The sequence below is a fragment of the Coenobita brevimanus genome, chromosome 68, assembly GCF_032717465.1.
Source record: "Coenobita brevimanus isolate Jiangsu-jjx chromosome 68, ASM3271746v2, whole genome shotgun sequence".
NCBI classification, from domain to species: domain Eukaryota; kingdom Metazoa; phylum Arthropoda; class Malacostraca; order Decapoda; family Coenobitidae; genus Coenobita; species Coenobita brevimanus.
The window spans coordinates 23396545-23420567 of NC_137021.1; the positions used below are offsets into that span (position 1 = coordinate 23396545).

The following is a 24023-nucleotide window of genomic DNA, read 5'->3' on the forward strand; positions in this document are numbered from 1 at the left end:
CAAGAAAAAAATGCAACAACAGTTATACTCAAATTACACACAGCTGCTAGATGGTTGGAGACTTCCTGAGCACTCACAATAATAATAACTGTACAGGGGAGGACAGAGATGTGAACAAAATGAGGAGTAGATCTAAGTGGCAATTAATGTAGAGACTGAGCTCATTATATAGGGGCCGGCAGAGCTTGATACAACTTGTAAGAAGGACGCGCAAATGAAGCCATGGGGACAAAGAGTTGACAATCCCGCTCTGAACAACAGAAAGGACGACTTACTCTACTATAACGGTAGAAGGGGGACTGAGGCAGAACACGCTCGTGATCAAACATGCAGCATACTGTGCGTTAAAAATTACACAAAGGATGATGAAATCATAGGCTATGTAACACCTCCCCACAAAGAAAAAGAAATTTACAAAGGAAATTTCTTATTACTCTAAAACAATCTGTCTAAAGTCTAGATAAGCAATCTGCAATAACATTTTCTTTCCCCTTGACATGTTGTATGTCTAATGAATACTCCTGAAGAAGTAGACTCCATCTTGTCAATCTCTGATTTTTATCTTTAAACTTACTAAGGAATTTCAGTGGGTTATGATCGGTATAAATGACTATGGGGTCAAAACCAGAACACAAATAAAATGAAAAATGCTGTAAACCCAAAATCAAGGCCAAAAGCTCTTTCTCAATAGTTGAGTAGTTCTTTTGAGGTGGAGTGAACTTCTTACTGTAATAAGATACAGGGTGTTCAATACCCTGATCATCCTCTTGCAGCAAAACAGCCCCAGCTCCTGTATCACTTGCATCAACAGCCATCTTAAAAGGCTTAGCAAAATTTGGAGTAGCGAGCACTGGCTGACTTAATAGGATAGCTTTAAGTTTGCTGAAAGAGGATTCACAGTTATCGGTCCAGACAAATTTAACTCCCTTTTTCAGTAGGTCTGTAAGTGGTGATACAAGAATAGAAAAGTTAAGAACAAATCTCCTGTAATAACCTACCATTCCCAAAAATCTTTGTAGCTCTTTCCTACTTTTAGGTCTGGGAAGATCACTTATAACCTGAACCTTAGCTCCTGGTGGTGCAACATGTCCATCACCAATTACGTACCCAAGGTACTGAACTTTAGCTTGACCAAACTCACACTTTGATAAATTAGCAACAAGATTAGCATGAACTAAACGCTCAAGAAATTTACTGACATGGCATAGGTGATCTTTCCAGTTGTCACTGAAGATTAATACATCATCAATATAAACAACACACCCTGCCAAACCCTCTGTTACAACATTCATGAGCTTCTGAAATGTGGCTGGTGCATTCTTCATACCATATGGCATTACAGAACATGCAAAAGTCTTTCCTAGTGTTACAAAACATGAGATCTCCCTAGCACGTTCAGTCATAGGTACTTGCCAGTATCCCTTTAACAAATCAAACTTACTTATGTACCTAGCCTTTCCGATCTTGTCTATGCAATCTTCCACGCGAGGGAGAGGGTAAGTGTCTGTTTTGGTTATCTGATTAACACATCTGTAGTCAATGCAAAGCCGCTGTGACCCACCTGGCTTAGGGACTAGAGTGACAGGAGAACTCCACTCGCTCTGACAGGGCTCAATCATCTTGTGGTCCAACAGGTAGCCAAGCTCCTTCTGGATGAGAGGAACTTTCACTGGGTTCACACGGTAAGGAGGCAGTTTAATTGGCTTTGCGTCTCCAACATCGACATCATGCATCAACACAGTGGTTCTTCCTGGAGTGGCACGGAACACTTGCGGGTACTCCTGCAGTAATGCCGAAAACTCCTGCCTTTCCTCGGGAGGTAGATGAGAAAGCTTAGTCTGGAGATCATTCATGATATCAGGATTCTTCCCCAAACTATCACTCAGGCTCATACTGCATGGGAGAGCTTCACTTGCAGACTCGGGTGGAACAGCTACAGTGCAGACTGGATTATTTTCGTCCCGCCTGTGATATAACTTTAGCATGTTGATGTGACATAGTTGCTTGTTCTTTCTACGATCTGGTGTGGCGATGACATAGTTGACATCACTGAGTTTCTTCTCCACGAAATAAGGACCACTAAACTTGGCTTGAAGAGGTTGCCCATGAACCGGTAGCAGAATCAAAACCTGATCTCCTGGCTGAAAGTGGCGTAACCTGGACTTCTTATCATACCAAGTCTTCATCTTCTCCTGAGCAGCTCCTAAATTCTCTCTCGCCAGCTGTAAAGCAGTGGACAGCCGTTCTTTGAACTTCATCACATACTCCAGCAGGTTGACGTCATCTTCCTCCGACAGCCAGCATTCCTTGAGTAACTTAAGGGGTCCTCTTACTTCATGGCCAAACAGTAGTTCAAAAGGTGAGAAGCCCAGTGATTCATTTGGAGATTCTCTTGCGGCAAACACAACGAATGGAAGACCTTTATCCCAGTCTTTCTGATGTTCCAAACAGTATTTCTTGAGCATCGATTTGAGTGTTTGATGATATCTCTCCAACGCTCCTTGGGTCTGGGGATGGTAAGCTGAAGACGTGATCTGGGTGATGCCCAACTCTTTCAGAGACTGCTTGAAAACATTTGACATGAAATTACTTCCCGGTCTGACTGTACCTCCTTGGGCAGACCAAACTTTGTGAAGAACCCTAGCATTTCCTTAACCACGTTCTTTGCTGAGATATTTCTAAGTGGAATGGCTTCAGGATAACGAGTAGCCATATCAATCAGGGTCAACACATAAGAAAATCCTGAAGAAGTCTTAGGAAGAGGGCCCACAATATCCACCAACACACGGGTGAAAGGCGCCTCAAAAGGAGGAATGGGAACTAGAGGTGCAACCTTTTCGGTCTGATTACACTTCCCCACAACTTGACAGGTGTGACAAGACTTACAATACCAGGAAACATCCCTGAAGATACCTGGCCAGTAGAAGTGTTTCAAAATGCGTGCCACAGTCTTCCTCACTCCAAGGTGTCCTGCCAAACTGGAATCATGAGCCACTCTAATGATATCCTGCCTACAAACACGAGGGATGACAACTTGATGTACAACCTCCCATTCACAGTCGGCTGATGCTGTTGGGGGTCTCCACTTCCTCATAAGTACTCCTGACTTTATATAATAACAAGTAGAAGCACCAGCTGACTCTTCCTCACTGCAAGCAGAGTTAGCTAGACCTTTCAACTCAGGGTCAGCAACCTGCAACTCAACCAACTCTTGACGAGACAAATTATCAACACTACGGGGTACTGCCTCATCTGGTGAGTGGTCCAAATTAGCAAGAAAAGTGTCAGCTAGGATAACATCATCATCCTCCTCTAAATCACCAGTAACTTTAGACTTAGCCCTAGTGACAGCACATGCAGGGAACACATCAGGGACATCACAATCCTGGGTCGCAGCCACTGGCTCACTAGACAACTGAGGAGCTGGACACACTTGACTTCCACCAATATCATTTCCAAGTAAGAAAGTTACACCTGACATTGGGAGTGTCTCAACCAACCCAACCATAACGGAACCATTAACAAAACCAGACTCTAAATTCACTCTGCACAGAGGGACAGAGAAGTAATTATTCCCTACACCTTGTAAGATTACAGTTTCATCAGAGGAATTAACATTAGAGCCTAGAACACTGGTCAGCATAAGGGATTGGCAAGCACCTGTATCACGATATATTTTAACTGATTTCCTGTCATTACTGTCCAGAGGACTGACAAAACCATCAGACAGGAAATTAGCACATGAACTCTTGAGAGTGTCACCCACGTTACTGCTCAAAAGAGGAGCTCCATCATGAGAATTTAAGTTACCCCTCAAAGCAGGTTCAGTTAACTCAGTTAAAGAATTCTGGGAACTCTCAAGAGTGGACACTAGACCAATTGACTGAATATTTAAAGACTCCTTTTTGTTCACATCACGCTGTCTCCTGAAACATTTCTCCGTAGTATGACCAAGCTTACTACAATAAGTACATTTACTTTTCTGAAATCTAGAGGTGAAGCTGGTATTTACTTCCTGAGAAACATCATCTTTATTCTCTTTCCTGTTACCTGTACTCTGAGTAGAGGCAACGTACTTACTCTCAGCTTTCCTTTTTCTCTAGAATATCTCTTGTGAGTGAGAACATATTCATCAGCTAAAACTGCAGCATCAGACAAATTATCTATTCTTTTCTCATCAAGATATAGGCTTACATCTTTATTAACACACCTTTTGAAGTCCTCCAGCAAAATCATCTGCTTAAATTTGTCAAAATCAGAATCCACATTCTTAGAATTTAACCACTGCTCTAACAGATCTTCTTTGATTTTTGCATACTCAACCTGGGATTGCTTATCTTGCTTGTAAGTTGTCCTAAATTTTACTCTATAAGCTTCAGGAACAAGCTCATAGGCCTTAAGAATCAAGCTCTTAACTACATCATAATTATCAGATTGATCCTGAGGCAAAGATGCATAAGTTACTTGAGCTTTACCGGTGAGAACAGTTTGAAGGAGTACTGGCCAATACCTTTTGGGCCAATTAAAACCTGTAGCTACCCTCTCAAACAACTGAAAATACTTTGTTAAATCAGATTCATTAAAAGGAGGGACAAGTTTAACATTTTTAGCCACATCAAAATCATCAGAGCTAGATGATCCAGTTCCACCTTGTTTCATGCGATACTCATGGTCTGCCTGAATCCTAGCAAGTTCAACTTGTGCCTCAGCCTCCTTAGCACGGGACTCCGCCTCCTTAGCCTGAGCCTCCTGCAGGGCTAGCTGTAACTTAGCTAATTCAATCTGCGTTTGCTCATTTGGAGGAGTTACATTAAACAAGCTTTCATTAATCATGTCAACAATTTGATCTTTAGAATGATGAGAGCGAACAGCAATTCCCAATTGTTGAGCAACAAGCTTAAGTTCATTCTTTGTTCTGTTTTCTACATCACACACTGTTTGCACATTTGACAAAAAATCTTTGGCTTCATCAAGTGTAGTAATAGTAGACATCATGAATAAGTAACAATCACAAAATATCAAGCAATATCCTTATGATAATATCCTGAATATCCTGATGAGAGGTCAACAAATTTATGTTAGGGAACAGAGAAAGATAATGTACACTTTAAGTGAGAATACTAAAAATCACTACTGTCCCGTAAAGTTCAAGGTTCAAAACAAAGAGTTAGATAAAATTACAAGTTAAAGTTTAATGCTCAAACTAACAACAAAACATTCAGGACTCCTAAGGATAATGTAATGGCAAAAAACAGGTTTAAATATATGGTTAACTGCAATAGCCTCTATTAACACAAAATTAGCATGAGTAAATTTATCTAATATCCTGAATATGCTGATAAGAGGTAATAGTAGACATCATGAATAAGTAACCACAAAATATCAAGCAATATCCTTATGATAATATCCTGAATATGCTGATAGAGGTCATCAAACTTATGTTACGGAACAGATATAATGTACACTTTAAGTGAGAATACTAAAAATCACTACTGTCCCGTAAAGTTCCAGGTTCAAAACAAAAGAGTTAGGTAAAATTACAAGTTAAAGTTTAATGCTCAAACTAACAACAAAACATTCAGGACTCATAAGGATAATGTAATGACAAAAACAGGTTAAATATATGGTTAACTGCAATAGCCTCTATTAACACGAAATTAGCATGAGTAAATTTATCTAAGTCAGCCCTGATAAAATGAAAATACACTGGGTAATGCTCAGTTAATGCAAGATAAATTATTACAGATACAAAATATTATCAAAAATGACTGACAAAAAGAACCTTTACATAAATCACAAAAACCCCACTAGGCCCAAGAATTAACCCTATGCCACACAGCACAAGAAAAAAATGCAACAACAGTTATACTCAAATTACACAGCTGCTAGATGGTTGGAGACTTCCTGAGCACTCCATAATAACTGTACAGGGGAGGATAGAGATGCGAACAAAATGAGGAGTAGATCTAAGTGGTAATGATGCAGAGACCGAGCTCATTATATAGGGGCCAGCAGAGCTTGATACAACTTGTAAGAAGGACGCGCAAATGAAGCCATAGGGGACAAAGAGTTGACAATCCCGCTCTGAACAACAGACAGAACGACTTACTCTACTATAACGGTAGAAGGGGGGGGGGGACTGAGGCAGAACACGCTCGTGATCAAACATGCAGCATACTGTGCGTTAAAATTACACAAAGGATGATGAAATCATAGGCTATGTAACAAAATATATAAATATATATATATACAGTATATATATATATATATATATATATATATATATATATACTGTATATCATCATCATCATCAGCCGTTTGAGTATCCACTGCAGGACCAGGCTATCCCGACCGAAGTCGGGACGATACAGCCAATGTATCTTTACCAAGTGGCTTAGGCTGTCTGGTAGAGATTCTATGTAGGGTGAGAAGTGCTTGTAAGTGTAATTGTAGTGTTGGAGTGGGTTTGGATGTGTGTGTAGTCTGTGAACCAAGTGTAATCGGCCCGCGCAAGCCGACTGGGTGCAAGCATACTGGTTCAACCACAGCACCCCTTGTGTCCGCCAATGCAGTACGTGGCCGGGTGAACACTCCCAAAGTTTATTACCCTGGCAGGGCACGAACCCTGGTTCAACCGTGTACGAAAACGGTCACTCTACCACTGTACCACAGAGACTCCACACACATATATACTGTACATATATATATATATATATATATATATATATATATATATATATATATATATATGTGTGTGTGTGTGTGTGTGTGTGTGTGTGTGTGTGTGTGTGTGTGAGTTATTTGAGAGGAGCATGGGTAGTCACATGGAGAGACAGACTGACAAAAGAGGATGTGAAGGAGCGTTGTGGTGTGGGTGTGGATGTGATCGGAAGTGTTAGGAGAAACACATTGAGGTGGTTTGACCATGTGGAGAGGATGGAGAGTGAGAGATTGACTAGGAGAGTGTATGTGCGTGAGGCGGAGGGGGAGAAAGGGAGGGGGAGACCAAGGATGAGATGGAGGGATGGAGTGGAGAGGTATATGAGAGAGAAGTGTGTTAGTTGGGAGCGGAGCAGTGAAATGACAGGGGACAGGGCGACATGGAGGCATTTTGTTTGTAGTCACCTTGTATGAGATTTAGGCGTCTAGCAATATATATATATATATATATATATATATATATATATATATATATATATATATATATATATATATATATATAAACGTAAATGCCGTTCTTAACACTAACTTTAGTATTGGCCACAGTAATCATAAATTTAAAATTATAAATGTAATGAAATCCTGGGTATGTCTCCTAACTTCGTTATGCAAGAAAAATAGGATTCACCTCAACTTAAAACGCATCACGCGACGGCGGTGGAATCATGTTAGACTACCAAAAATATAGTAATGTAACGATCATATACCTAATAAATAAAAACACGTATACCAAACATACCATGGCAGTGACTAAACACTATATTCATTACGTTTCACTAATACTGTAATAATTAATACCAGGCCGCCTATAAGGATAAATCAAGTCAGAGTTTTGATACACGCAGACTGTTATGTATAACTGTTATTGTGGAGGGGATTATTTTCTCCATTTATCACTCTCTAGCTGCATCAGAGGTTATACACAATTTTATATTAACAGTGTTCCGCCAGCCGTAGAAGGTAGGGTAAATTTTTAGACGTAACCACCAACGTTTTTTTAAATGAAAATTTGTTTGTGTTCCAATGCAAAGTAGTGTGTTTTAATTAATTCTGACCTTCATTTTGTGGGGAAAATCCCTCCTTTGGAAATTTGAGTAGGAAATCCGAAACTAGGTTTATCCGCCCAAATCAAGATCAAGATTAATTAAAAACACGCTATTTTGCATTATACTAACCTAACCTAACCCAACCTAACCTAACCTAACCCAACCTAACCTAACCTAACCTAACCCAACTAACCCAACACAACCTAACCTAACAACCTAATCTGACCTGACCTACCTCTAAGGGTGTAGAATTGTTCCTGTATAATCGGAAACGGTGAATTTGCATTGGATCTTCTCTTTACTCTTCCGACTTTTCCTCTACCGGCCGCAGAACCACTAATGTCTACCATCCCGATCTTTGCAGGGCAAATTACACTCTTTACACTGTACTTCACTTGGCAAAACCTCGTGTTTTCTTAGTAGTTCAATAGATGCTTCGTTATTACTGTAGTATTCCTTGATAATCTGCCAGTAATCCCTGCTACAACCGATACAAGCTTGGAAATCAACAACACGTCCTTCACCACCGGAGGCCATGACTATGACTGACTTTCAAATCTTGGGCGTCCTCAAGGCCACCCACAAATACTTTAAGGTGATTGGCTGGTTTTACTTATGACTGTGGTGACCAGCTGGTTTCAAAAGTCCCTGTTGCTCAGGAACGCCTGATTGGCTGTTTTTAAAACTCACATACGTACGGAAGTACCAGCCGAGTGCACTCAAGTCTAGCCGATATAGACCGAGTACACACTCCTGGACCAGCCAATATGGCGCAACATTCATCCGCTACTATAGTAGGACTCGCCTAAGTCTGCGGCTAGGGTGTGGCCCGCACATGTGTACAATGGTGCCACGTTTCCCCAACTTGTGATGTGAAACGGAAGCTATTTATGTACAAGGCAACACAAATACAATAAATTCAGATGAATAAAACTTACACTTGTGTATTTTGATGGATGAATCAACAGTAATCTTATTATGCATAAAATATTTATACAGTAACACAGAAACATGGCATACATATTGTACATTGTTGCTAAAAGAAATTGTAGTCACTTTTAATGTTTTTTAGCGTAGTTTTAGGGTGGGTAATAATATTACAGTTACGGATATAAGAGAATGAGCCTGAAAAAAGAATAAATATGCCAATATCCAAAGTAAAATAAATAATTCATATAATTCTTGTGAGTGGCAACACTGACACACCCAGTCTGGCCTAAGGTAAAGTACGTACCCCTCCGTAGACCCAAGTATAGCTTGTACAGGTGTTGCTAGGGAAAAATGCTCACATTTACTGGCTTTTACCGTAATTTTAAGGGCGAGGAATAATCACATTTATAATCATAAGCTAATATGTAGGACAGAATAGTAGGCATATGCCAATACAGAAGTAAAAAAAAAAAAACATTATTCACTCACGAGCGGCAATACTTCCACACCCAGAGAAAGAGAATGAATGAATGAAAATACATCATGGTACTGCAATAACGGGTCATCTGTCGCCGTATACAAAAAATGATAAATATGACTAAATATAACAAAACCAAATTAACAAATGAAAGCACAATTATAAACAACTTATAAAAGAATCAAAAGTACTCAGGGTGGCTCACATCTCCCGCCAGGAGAGAGAGAGAGAGAGAGAGAGAGAGAGAGAGAGAGAGATAACGGTATAGAAAACGTGGCAACACTGTACACAGGTGCGGGCCACACCACAGCCGCAAACTTAGGCGAGTCCTACTATAGTGAATACGTATGGGTTGAATTATGGTCACCCTCAGCACTGTAAACGGTTTCCCTGCTTACAGGAAACCATTAAGATTGTCACTGAATGTAAAGCCACCTGAAAAGAAGAGTGTTATAAAGTGACAGGAAAGAAGCGTGAAATAAGAAGACAGGAGGGCTGGCACACAAAAATAAAAATATAGGTGATGGAAGAAGTAGGCATCTCTACATCGAGTGAGTGGATGATCATGATGGTCGTCATTACCTTCAGATTCCGAGGTATACGTAGGCAGTTTGACAGATGGTATATCATCATCAGCCGTTTGAGTATCCACTGCAGGATCGGCCTATCCCGACCGAAGACGGGATGATACAGCCAATGTATCTCTTCCAAGTGGCTTAGGCTTTCTAGTAGAGATTGTATGGAGGGTGAGAAGTGCTCATAAGTGTAATTGTAGTGTTGGAGTTGCTTCCGATGTGTGTGTAGTCTGTGAACCAAGTGTAATCGGCCCGCGCAAGCCGACTGGGTGCAAGCATACTTTATAGTATGCGACACTGGTTCAACCACAGCACCCCTTGTGTCCGCCAATGCAGTACGTGGCCGGGTGAACACTCACAAAGTTTATGACCCTGGCAGGGCGCGAACCCTGGTTCATCCGTGTACGAAACACACACTCTACCACTGGACCACAGAGGCTCTCTCTCTCTCTCTCTCTCTCTCTCTCTCTCTCTCTCTCTCTCTCTCTATATATATATATATAGTGTATAGATATATATATATATATATATATATATATATATATATATATATATATATATATATATATATATATATATATATATATATATATATATATGTATATATATATATATATGTATATATATATGCCTTATACAGAGCTACATTTTCTTCCCCAAACAACGATTATAAGAGAACACCAATCAGGTAAAGGCAACATTCGTCTATATTTCCTGTGCAATATCCACTGAACTCAATAATATCTATTATAGAGCTCAGTGGCAATACTCCGGTGATTGTATAGTTTAACCGAAACATTCTCATTGTACGATGGACTAAACAATGGATAATGTCTCACGGAAGTACTATTAGGTTTATATTACTTTAATTTACATTATTTACGCCTATATATCATATAAAAGCAAGAACAAACATACGAATACGATTTACTTTAAGCAGGAAAGCACCTTACCAGATCGTTTTTTTCCATATGGTCTTCTACATTTCTCGGGTTATTTTTGGGGTTTTAAATGAACGTTTTACGTTAACTTTCCTAATTGTTCTTAGCCACGTTCCTTCCGTTGTATCAACTGTGTCTCAAGTAAAATGTCCAACACTTCCAACATACGTCCCTGACATCTTTTAGTCCCTCTTCCTAACCTTACATTTTAACCTAACCTAACCTAACCTAACCTAGGAATTTAACCTAACAACCAAGATTCGATTAAGTTTGATCAAATTCGCCATTGCAACGTCGGTGAGGCATTGCCTAATGAACATTACGAAAACAACCTGGGGAAAAACAGTCAAAAGATAAGAAACGGTGCCAAGGCACAGCAACCCGTCCCCAACAGTCACTTTCGTTCTGACATAGAAACAGAACAGGATATCTAGTCAAAGATGTCGCATGAAATTTAGAGAAAATCAGGTGAAAATTTATGATTTAATGCCCATTTGAATTTTAGGCCAGATCCACCTGACATTGACCTCCCCTACCGCTCAATGAGGGATGACCCCCCTGAAGTAATGAGGCATAATATAGGATGCAGATTTGAAAGATGCACCTTTTAGTTTTGGTTTCATGTCGATATGACGAATCTGAAAAGAGTTATAGTGAAAAAAAAAAAAAAACATTTATTTTACTTTTTTTTTTTTATACATTTTTTGGGCCTACACCCTGGGCTTTGGCCAATTTGGCCCAAAATTTTATCAGGTGATCAAAAGGTCATAGCCCATTAATCCTGTAATTATAGTCAAAATCGCACCATAGTTTTTGCGTAAAGTTGTTAACAGGCAGACAGACAGACAAACAAACAAATAGACAAACCTAGTGTCCGGGGCGGGGATGGGTAAAAACAATTGTATACCACCATGAAAATAGTCAGAAAAATACAAAAAAACAGACTGGAGTAATAGCAAGTGAACTGGTAAGGTTCAGTTGCTTAGAGTAAAACTTGCATTTACCGAAGCAACTCCTCTTCAGATTCCTAAAAGCTGCACAAATTTTGCCTTTCTCACACTACAAATGCTAGTTTTTAGACCAAAATTTATTTTCAAAAACTGCTCAGAAGTAACAAAATGCACAGGACTCAGTTAGTAAATGCCTGATAACAGTCGTAAAAAATTGTGGAACTGTATTTATTAGAGAACAAATTTATTTTAGTAAAAAAATTAGTTACTTGCTGGGAGCGAAACAGGGTTGTTGAATTTCGCTACTATCTCTCACAAGCAGCATGAGGATTTGATTTTGCTGAACTGCCATCAAGTGTAGAGATGAGTTAGAACCAACTGTAACTGAAGCACATTTAATTGTTGAAAGTGAAACAGTTGATGATGAGTGACACTGTTGCAAGTCTTTCATTATGAGAGTGACACGAAGACCCTTGGAACTGGCCGAGAGCTTACACTCGTATCAGTTTCTGGACAAATGAAGACATTTATTGTACAATTCATTTGCTTATTATAAAGCGTTGCTCGTTCGGAATATATCCGGTGTCTTATGCACAAAGTTCTCTCGTGCAAAAAGTACTCGCAAGCTGTTAAAATCGAGGGAGGGGGGGCGGCTCCAGGAGGCAAAACTCCCAGTTAGGATAGGTTAAGTTAGGATAGATCGTTATGTTTTATATAGGAGACTTTTAATGCACAGTTCAGTACATACAAATATGCTGGCTACTGCTACTGCGCTCTGGATGAAGAACTCTGCACAAGGGAACTATGTGCATCCGACACAGCAAATTGGGTCGCTTCAACAGCATACAAAGAAAAAATAAAATCAGTTCTCTTCTTGCAAGCGGTATTTAAAAAAGGATAAAAAGTTTCAAGGAAGCCGTATTCATCACACGTAATTATTAATAAGTCTAAGTGATTCAAGCATGGAATTAAAACACACGCTGTTACCTGCCTTTGATCAAGGGTATTCACGTGGAAAAGTGTTATTAATTGATGACACCATACAATGTTATCTGCCTCCAGTCAAGAAAATTCCTTCGAGAAGTGAGCCGGAAATTACAGATCTGGTGGATGGTCCGTGAAAATAAATGTGCCTGATGGTTTCATGTTGTTTACGGTAGGCACTGGTGCAGATAAGCAAGGACTTGTTTGTCATTCTTGCTGTAAAGTGGGTCATTTTCTGGTTTTATTTTGACTATGGTTCCTATTTTATTGCCTTTATCATCATTCTTTTTTTCACAATATAAACTCGGGTGTTGGTGAAAATATTGACTTTGGTATTCTCACTGTCTGGTGAATTTTAATATACAGCATTCTCACTGGTTGGGGAAAATAATAACTACGTAAAAAAAATCCCCCACCTCTCTCTCTCTCTCTCTCTCTCTCTCTCAATTTCGTACCGTACAGAGATGCCATGCATATCCTCTCACCAAACAGTGTATAATACTCGCACATATTATCTTACCCTGCAAAACACTTAATGTTTGTGTACTTGTTGCTTGCCGGAATTGAAAGATTCAGCAAGCATTTTGGTCATTTCCTTATGTTTGCCTGCTTGTCTCTCTGTCTACTTTCTATAACTCACAATTTTATGACAATCGTACTGAAAAAAAAAATCAGAAGGTAGATATCTATAAGCCATGGAAGCTTATTGTTTTCGTCAAAATCGGCCAAAGGCTTTGGATTGAAGCCCCTCAGTGGCCGTGGGTCCGGAAATCGTCGGGACCTAGTGACCGGCCCAAACACCATTTTTTCAGATTACGAAAATAGTTTTTTTTTTTTTTTTCTTACCAATTGAGGAGAAACGTCTGTCGCACCTGACCGTCCACACGCCTGTGAAAGTTAAGCAGAGAATTGGATCCATCCAGCAAGTGCTCTGCCTATGGCAGTTTCATGTATATGTATGTTTGTCAGTCTGAATCTGTTAATCTTTCTGTCTCTTCTCTCAGTGTTTGTCCTTTGATGTGTTACTTATTACTCTCTCTCTCTCTCTCTCTCTCTCTCTCTCTCTCACTCACTCTTTTCATGTATATACACCTGTTTATCCATACTTTTTTACAGCTTTCCATCTATCTATCTATATCTCTCGGAATATCAGGGACTAGCACCAACAAGATGTAGACTCGGTTGATCACCGCTTTTTCTACTGAACTCCTCCAAGAAGACATGCAGGGAAAATACAACTCAGAGTATAACCCAATTTTTCTGTGTATCGAATGCATGAGGGACAATAAGGCAAATGATGATACCGAATTTCTAATGTTTTCCAAGAACACACTGTGAATTTATTTACATTCAGGTTCCCACTTGTTCTGTTAGGTGAGCAAAAACAGTGATGAAACCACCTTAGTTCACGAGACTAACTTGTCTGAGAAAAACCTATCAGACGTTATCATGGAAACGGTGCACATGTTACTCACCCACAGATGCTGTACAAAGGTATCAAAACAACCAGTTCGTGCAGGTTTTGAAAGGATACCAAACCTAGATGATTTATAATACCTTATTTTTACAACACTAATAATCCCTAAGCATAACATTTAAAAAATATCATGTGATATTCTAGCCGAAATGGTATGATCTCTGGAACTCAAAGTTTTCACTTTTGTTTGAATGTTTTATTTACAGTAAAATACATAGTACTTAGATTGACCCTTTGATGAACTCTTTATTTTCAATTTACAAATATGGTACAAAAGGCAAATTATGACATTCAAAAGTTTATTTCAATTTCCTCTGCACATCCTATAGCAGTAAGTGTAGGTTTCTAATGAGAGTACTGGAGGTGTTAGGCAGGAAGGAAGCGGCGAACACTGGGGTGTACGAGGTTCCGTTCTAAGCGTCTGTCCTTGGACATCCCTGCATGAGCATGGCAGTATTTAGCATGATGTGTGACAAAGGTATAATGGAAGAAGACTAACATAAGTTTCTCCCCAGTTACTCCCTCAGTACCATTTCCATCCATGGACTAATTTTCCCCATGAACTTATTGTCGATAATGGACCAATTTTCCCTATGTGGATATATTTTCCCCTTTCTCTGCTTTCGTCATGGACCTGTTTTTCCTCATGGACCTATTTTTCCCCCATGACCTGTTTTTCACTTATATATATATATATATATATATATATATATATATATATATTCTGATCCTGGGCAATATATATATATATATATATATATATATATATATATATATATATATATATATATATATATATATATATATATATATATATATATATATTCTGATCCTGGGCAGTAAGTACTATTTCCTTATTTGCTATGCTCCAAAACTATAGAGAACATATATCATCGTTCTAAAACTTCGCTATTGTAAACAGGAGAATGATTTATAATTACAAATTTTCTGATGAATGAATGAGTGGGTTTGTCTTTTCCTTCGTGAAGAGCCAGAAAAAAATATATAAATATAAAAAGTGACATGTAACAATATTGAATACATAATGAATGAAATCATAGAAGTCTAGAATCGAACATTTTTTCGCTATTTGCGATTGTATAATGGATCATTTTCACGGACCAGCCCCCAAATGTAGTCCCCCATCATACTCACGTTATACTGCCCTCGGTATCTCCTCTCGGAGTCCATTATATCTTGATTGAAGCATTCTCCTTGCCGTTCAGAATATTCACCCATGTTGTTCTTGAATTCATCAAGATGGGAATAAGGCATATGAATCTTGAGTGACATTCTACAGCCCATTGAGCTGTCATTCTTTATGAGGTCAGTCAGCTCCACATGGTCCTCATCTTTGTGATTTCCAAGAAAACCGCGAACCATTGCTTTCAAGCTGTCCCAAGTCACTTTTTCCACTTTCGAAAGCTTGTTGGGAAAATCCTTGCACTCCAGGATCTTCTTAACCTCTGGACCGACGAAAATACCGGTTTTGATTTTCGCCTCCGATAACAGGTAGAAGTCTCGTAGGTACTGAAATGCCGCCGACCGCTTGTCCAGAGCCATGACAAATTGTTTCATGAGGCTCAAAATTATGTGTAAGGGTGGCATCAGTACTTTTCTAGGGTCCACAAGTGGCTCCCATTTCACGTTGTCAAAATATGCCTTATAAGCTTCACACATCTTGACAGATGCTTGAACAGAATATTTCTTCTTTCTCGTTTTAATAAATTGACCACATATATTACAAAGCGCATCAGAGGAATGCTTACAACCTCTAGATGACTTCTCTGAAAAAATAGATACATTCATGTTTGCAATGATAAAAAAAAAAAAAAGCAATGGTGTAGAACTTAGAGTACAACAAAATTAGCACCGTTACTGTAAAAATCCACAATTCATCCGTAATTCGATAAAGAAATGATATATAATATAAATCTGCAAGCCTTAACTAAGCTTCTCTCAGACTGACTTCATTTCAACTGACAGTGCCCACACCCGGAAAGGTAAGGGGCGTCCAGAAACGGTTCGTGTTCGAATAATGTGCTTCAGCCAGTCACCGAGCTCAGCAAAATGACGTGCAGTGCTGACATCGGCACATGCAGACACATGTAAAATCATTGATGAAGTGAAGCTTTTCGTTCACCCAAGAACTCACTCACTTTGCCTAGGTAGCCATATTTCATGTGTTTCAAGGCATAAAAATTGCTCTTCTAGTCACAAAAGCGAAGTCTGACGAGAGTAATAGCTATTTTTCATGGTTCTGAGACCGAAACTTTCAGAATTATAATACCCACTACCCAGGAACATAAATCGTGTTACATAGTGTTATCCCCCTTACACACACACACACACACACACACACACACACACACACACACACACACACACACACACACACACACACACACACACACACACAGAGCAGCTTTAACAGTAAAGAAGAAGGCTTAATCTAAAGCCTAACAGTCACATGAGGATGTCCATTAGTCAGTTGTACTAAGAGTCATGCCCTGGAAGGCTACACACAGCAGAGAATATTACATCCAGGCCCCCCAGTTGTACTGATGGGTGAAGAGAGAGAATGGTGTAGCATCTGGCATAATGGTGATGGAATATATTACTGCTCTCATAATGAGCATCCAGTAATATTCAACATTTATTGAATAGAAATTTGGTTCTTTATACTGACGTTTAGTTGTCGAAGGACAAGAGCACCCCAATCAGAGTGAGGGCCAAACCAGGATCATACAGTAAGTTCGATCTCCGAAGGCAACTGGACGTTTCTCTTTCATGTATTACCAGGACTGCTTGACTGATTGATTACATTAATGGTGAATCCTCCGAGCTAGGACCAACAGACCATATAGGTCTGCAAGGGAAGAAGAGATTCTTGGAGAGACTGCTATATATCTCACAAGAATTACACTACCCTGATGTGCGTTCGAACTACCAAACATAATTGCTTATATTAAGAAAAAGCTTGACAGCGTAACATGAGGTCATTGCCACAGTACAACAAGAGTAAAGGCAGAACAAGGATAAAATACATAAATACATACACATATTGGCGTAGATATCTTCTGATTCCCGGGGGAATGACTTCGTAAACTAAAGATGTAGAAAGTAGAGACGGCCGAAAGAAGTGAGCCAATACAGCTGCTTGTATATAAGCATTAATGAAGGAGGCAAAAAGATGTCTATGAAACAGCCACATCTGTTGCCGGTTTTGAAAGGTGAGCTTCCTGCATCAGATCAACGTTCATTTTATGGCGGTATAATATTGTGTCCCCCCTGTGGCGAGGAGGACACGATCTGGCCGCACTATGGGGTGGTACTACCACACAGTGGCCAGATTGTGTTAGGAAGAATTCCACCACCGTATTCCCTGCGTTTCTAAAAGGGCATCGATTATGGGCGGGGTGAGGCGACTAGGGACCCCCTCCTCTGTTTTTTAGTTCCTACAATGAGAGGGAATAAAAACTGAAGGGGGATTGAGTTATACCCCGTATCCTGAAGATTGGGTATATAAGACCCTGCGTGGATGTAATATTATTGAGGCTAAAAAGGAGGAGATTGGGAGAATGTTTGTGAGAAGAAAGATGGATGTATTAGCTTTAAGTGAAACAAAGATGAAAGGGAAAGGTGAGTCTATGTTTGGAAGTGTGAACGGAAGGATGTCAAGTGTCGATGGAGGAAGGGCGAGAGAAGGTGTGGCCTTGTTAGTGCGCCCGGAAGTGCAGCAGTGTGTGATTGAATGGAAGTGTCATCGAGACTGATGTAGGTGAAAGCGAAATTTGGATGTGAGTTGTGGGTATTTGTGGATGCATATGGGCCTGGTAGCAAAAGGGATGCAGAAGAGACGTAATCTTTCACGAATGATGATGATGAGTGTCTGCAGAGTACTGGAGTAAATGTGAATGTGGTAATGATGGGAGATCTGAATGCTAGAGCGGGAAATGTAGCAGTTTAAGGTGTAGTTGATATGCATGGTGTACCTGGAACAAATGAAAATGGGGAATGAATGAGAGGGATCTGTGTTGACCGAGAGATGTTGATTGGAAAAACCTTGTTTGAGAAGAAAGATATTTATGAGAAAACATGGGTGAGACAGGAGGGTGGAAACGTTGTTGTTTGCTTCCAAGAGAAAAACAAAAACAATACAAAAGAGAGCCAAATTCAAGAACCTTTTATTTTGAGATGCATATATATATATATATATATATATATATATATATATATATATATAATTATCTAACATGTTTTGTCATAAAAAGGTAATAGGTTGGCCAGCTTGCTTTAAATCTTTTGGAATACTTTCGCAGACCTCAACCCCTACACCTTCAAGGACGGAAAATGGATATGGTTGTTACCACACTGCTAAAGAGACCAGTAAATGGAAAGGCGACTGACCTGTGGCGAGGCTGACGGTGACGCCCACCACGAGTGTCACAATCATCCCCAGCACCCCCAGCTGTGTGTAGGACAGAGCCAGCAGCTTCACCGGGTACTCCAGCTCCTCCACTCTGCAGTAAAGAACCAGCAGAATGCTTATGCTGTCATTCATACTGATCACATGGTAAGGCTGTTTCAAGGCTGTTTCATTCAGGTTTGGTTGGATGGTAGTAGCAGGAACAAATTTATGCCATGTTAATGTGTCTTGTGAAAATGAAGTTGAATGCTTTACCATGATTACTATCCATAAACTGTTCATTGCTTCATAATTAGGTCGATATACCATTGTTTTGGACTGCAGGTGACTTATCTACACACTTCCTTACCAAATCCTCATTACTTTGTTCTCATTTCAGTCATCATCATCCACATCATCATCATCGGTCTAACCTCTTTTTACCCTCCCAAAGATTTGGTGATCTAAAATCCTTAATGCAGGGGAAAAAAAAAGTACAGAAGTGAGAGAAATATCAACAGCATGCTCAGTGAAATTAAGCAGACACTCATTCATACATGATTCTAGTCTTCTTCTTCTTGGATTCATGGGCTTATATAATGTCTGAATATTCAGTACAAATCAAGGAAGTCTTCCCCATACCTGATTGGGTGATTCTCCGAGGGTTGAGGGATGGAAAGGTTGACGGGACATGCTGATGTGGAGGTAGGTAAGAGTTCCGGCTTGATGCCAAAGACCAAGGGGCCTACACTAAAAGCTAGACTTACAGCAGTCCCCATCACCAGACCCACACAGACTCCCTGGCCAATAGACACACGATGGTTATGTGTTTCTGATTCTACACCTTCGTGGTATACTGGGTGGCACACTGTGTAAGATGTGACAAGAGCTGTATGTGATAAGTAATTGTACATTTAAGAAAAATTACCTGAAAAATCATCACAGTAGTAACCAGGCTGAAGTGATACTCCGCCTGGGCCTTCAAAAACTGAATATTCAAACCTACATTATAGAAATTTCTGAGCTCAGCTGTATAAGAGAATAAACAAATTATATTATACATGGTGATTCGTAAAAGCCTTCCATAAAATTCAGAATGACCTCCTGGGACAATTCATATGTAAAACTGTTCTACTGAACATAGTCGTAATCGCAAAAGTTTTCCACACACAACTTGCTGAAATACTGGTATAAAGTGGAACGAAAACCCGTGGAGTTTACTGCATTACATCTACTATGTCCAGAATTATGACAAATGTTAAATTTGTCTTTCATCGGCTTGGATACTTGCCTCATAGCTTCTAGTCAGTGAGTGTTTGACACGTTCCAAGACATCTGGTGTATGTCTGACGGCCTCTCACAAGTTACAGACTTGGTGCCACAGTTCATCTGGTGTCTGGACTTACGTGTTATACACCACACCTGAAAGATGGCCCAACATTAAGGAGTCAAGAGGGTTCCAATCTGTTGATCCACCAGGCCATGGGATTGGGTTCCCAAGCCCTATCTACATATTGAAATATGTCTCATTAAGGTACTCTGTAGTCTGATGCTTGACGTGCCGTAGGTCCATCAAACAAAAACCACATTTCACTCGAGTCCTGAGTGGGATATCATCTAGCAACTGCGAGATGCCTTCATCCAAGAATGTCCTGTAAGCATCACCATTTAACCGTGCTGGTAACCGAAATGGGTTGATTACATAAACAATGCCTGCCCATAACTGAAAGAAAATCTGTTCTGGTGTGCTATGCCTACTGGTGTATGCGATTTTCCTTTGATTATGTGTGTGCATTGTGGGAATTGAATACTGGTGTTATGCAAAAGTTGCTTCATCCGTGAACAACACTTACTGAACTTGTAAAAACGGGGTCGTCTACATACATCAAAAATCAACGGCAGAATTCCACTCTTTTGAGAGAATCAGCTAGTGTCAACGACTATACTTTTTGGAAATGAAATGGGCATGAATCATCTTTATAAAAACATCACACAGTGGTCTGCGGACTCCACTATCATAGCAACACACTTGGAACACATTAAGGACACCAAGAACCATATTCAGTACTTGCTCATCTGCGGTTAACCAGTCTTGATCATTATGTCATCCTCAGCTTGCTACATGCGGTCGAAATGAACCTGTTTCATGCAACCTGCAATTAGTTGTGAGGAATGTTAGACAAGATGGGAGCCTTTCACTGGGGAAACACTCTGCATACAATCATACTGCTTCTGCCACATTTCCTTCTGTTACACTAAGAGCAAGGTGCATGAAAGCATATTCATAATGACTGTACGCATCCATTAGTCCCTGATCAAGAAACCTGCAAATGTAAGACTCATGGATTGACAACAGCATGCAGCATCTTACACTGAATAATATCATCCAACGATATTTCAGTAATAAGGCAGAAATGCAGCCCAAACCTTATAAGATGCAGGTAAATTAAGACTGATGTAGTATGTAAGCTGTCACTGTAGAATCATGTAATGGCATTAAGAGAGTGCAAACATAAACTACCCCTTATCAGTGTCGCTCTACAGTACGCTGGAAGAAGGCAGACACTAATGAAGGTAGGCCTGTATGATCGAGCCCAAGATAACTTTCACTCCCCAACACACATTGAATCGTCATGAACATCTCGTCCGGGGCCATCATAAACCACCATATTTGTACTTCGGTGACTCAACCACTAAACAAACAACAGTTGAGAGATCGAAGTGGTATAGTGATACTACAAGTTTACATCAGGTATTAAGTAATGTGTCAGAGCTAATGGCAAGATGTTCTGATCATGCAGGCAAACATGAAGATGATACACTGCATACTCACAGGAACTTCTGAGTCTGAGCTAATGAAGTCAAAACAGATATACACCCAGTTTTCAGGCCCAATATTATAGTGACCTGTCTATGAAAAACTATTACAGTGCAACTATGTTCAAAGCAGAAGTTATATCATAGGATTATTTTAGGAATCCGCTCGGAAATTCATAAAAGACCTTTACGAATCACTCTGTATAAGAATACAGATTTAAAGAACCAGTATTGAGTACATAACTATACGAACATTTACTACAGAACATACAAGTTTCCAGTTGACGTATGGAATTACACACACGATGGCGATGGTCATTATTTAGCTGCACGTTGAAAGTCTCACACTTAAAAAACAAACTTTAAATGAATATTCACAATGCTACTGACTAAACTTGAGTTGGCTTACATACCCCATAACGGTGTAACACTCAGTGCTACTCTCAAGTCAAAATCAGAAAATATCCAAGTGGAGAAACACAAAAAAAGTAAATACGAATTCCTAAATGCAACTATCATCGCTTATTTAAAATCTCCAGAGAGATTTTAAAATGGTGTACAAACAAGCTCGTGAAAGACAGACTACTGAATGACAACGCAAGGATAATAATTACAAGTGGAAGAGTGCTCTTGTAAATTACACAGGAGATGCAAGACCATTAATACTAAAGAAGTCAATGAAAACTAAAAAGAAGATACATTTCAGTGTTCATGGTCGTTATTAACCCATCCCGTCCGGCACATTTTCCCACCAACCCTTCCCACAGCCGGGCACTCCCGAGAGAAATAGTGAAAATCGTCTATTTTTAAACCTTCATATCTCAATTAATACTTAAAAAAAAAAACAAGGTGTCATAATACTCACCAATCCTTCGCCTTCAAGCTGATTGCATCAGATAGTCCGTGAAGTGTGTGTAGGGACAGAGAGTGAGTGGGGAAAGGTGGCATTTTTTTTTTGTTTTTTTGCAAGTGTCCATATGGGTGGCAGAGGTCCAGTGACACATCTAAGGCTTAGACTAGTCCTCCACAATAATAACACTTCGATAACACTTCCAGAAGACCAAAATCCACCACAAACACCATTTACCGGGAAAATTTTTCCATAATCGGTCGTACTTGCTGCTGGGAGGCCAGTAACCATAGCAACAACCGTGAGGTTGGCTGCCTGCTCGCCTCACCAGCACCCCGACTTAAAGACAAACAGACACACTCTCTCTCTCTCTCTCTCTCTCTCTCTCTCTCACACACACACACACACACACACACGGAGATGTATGTTTGGCTTGCACTGTCGCTCTATTCTGGCACCAATGTGCGACTAGAAGTCTGGGTATTACAAGTACTACAAATACTACTACTACTACTACTGCTACAACTACCATTACTACAACTACTACTAATACTACAACAACCAGTACTACAACTACTACTTCTACTATTACAACTACCACTGCTACAATTACTACTACTATTACTACTACTACTATAATACTGCCATTACTAATACAACAACAACAACAACTACTACTACTACTACTACTACTACAGATACATGAAACCTAAAATAAAATTATTGTGAACAGTATAGTTATTCATGTAATGTCCAAAATAAAAAATACTGTATTTTCCACTATAACAGAATTGTTTTCCCTGTCATTCAGACTTTTTCATCATAATGAATATAAACACAGGAAATTTTTCAATTAAGAATAAGGCACTGATTTCACCATGAAACAAACTTTCTGCTTCCATTATTTACGTGCATAGACAGAGCGGTGGTGTGAGGCACCACATTTCTTCCTCCCTCCCTCCTTCTTTTCTCCACTACATTATGCACTATAAATTTTTCTTCCTGTGATTTGTGTTTTTCCTTGATAACAAACATACCCACAAGGAACCTTTCAGTAAAGAATGGGCACCAATTTCATCATGAAACAGACTTTCTGCTTCCACTATTCACGTAAATAGACAAAGGGGTGGAGTGAGGCTCGACTCACCTCGTTTCCTCCTCCCTTCTCCCTTCCTCCTCCACCTCTTTATTTTCTCCACTCCCTACCTCCTCTTCCACCTCCTTATCCTTGCCAATATCCCCCTCTCCAGGATTGTCAATACCCCCTGAACCATTCCCATCATTGCAAATGGCAGATGAATGTTCAGGGGGAAATGATGGGCACACAGACGCGGAGTCACATGCTCCACCCTACTCAAACGACGCAAAAATATCGACACTCATTGTGGCAGTCACTTTCCGGAGAGGAAGTCACTGTCTCCACTAACAATTGGTGATATCACCTCGAGTTCTCTTCCTATTGCACAACCACTGAGGCCTTTCCTTTTCTGGCCTTTGGACTTCATTGGTGTTGAAGTCAGCGGCTGTGTGCACTCAGCCAAGGATCCAGACACAGGGAAAACTTTTTGTGTAGATCTAACCATGACGGAGGTGTGCAGGCAACTGGAGCATGACTCAGATGCATGCAGGAGGGTTGCCAGTGGCTGTGTGTGGTGGAAATAACCCATAGAATATTCAAACAATGTCGCAAAACACTAGATCATATATATGTGTCACCCGGACGGCCCCAGAAGGACATGTATACATGACATCCAGATGGGGTGGGTTAATTAAAAGGCAGAAGGTATAGATTTTACATCCAAATCTCTTCCCAGGAAAGGAAGAGACAGAGTGACTGTAGGTATCAT

General features: G+C 39.9%; 1 protein-coding gene across 1 annotated transcript in view; it reads right to left on the reverse strand.

Annotated features, from left to right (window-relative positions):
• Positions 1-14467: 14467 nt before the first annotated feature.
• Positions 14468-24023, reverse strand: part of LOC145405863 (sodium-dependent multivitamin transporter-like) — a 249774-nt gene continuing 240218 nt past the window's right edge. The window contains exons 11-13 of the mRNA XM_080277119.1: positions 19152-19309; positions 18512-18624; positions 14468-14538 (exon numbers count right to left, since the gene is read on the reverse strand). Coding sequence (XP_080133245.1) covers positions 14468-14538; positions 18512-18624; positions 19152-19309 — 342 coding nt within the window. The remainder of the gene's footprint in view (positions 14539-18511; positions 18625-19151; positions 19310-24023) is intronic.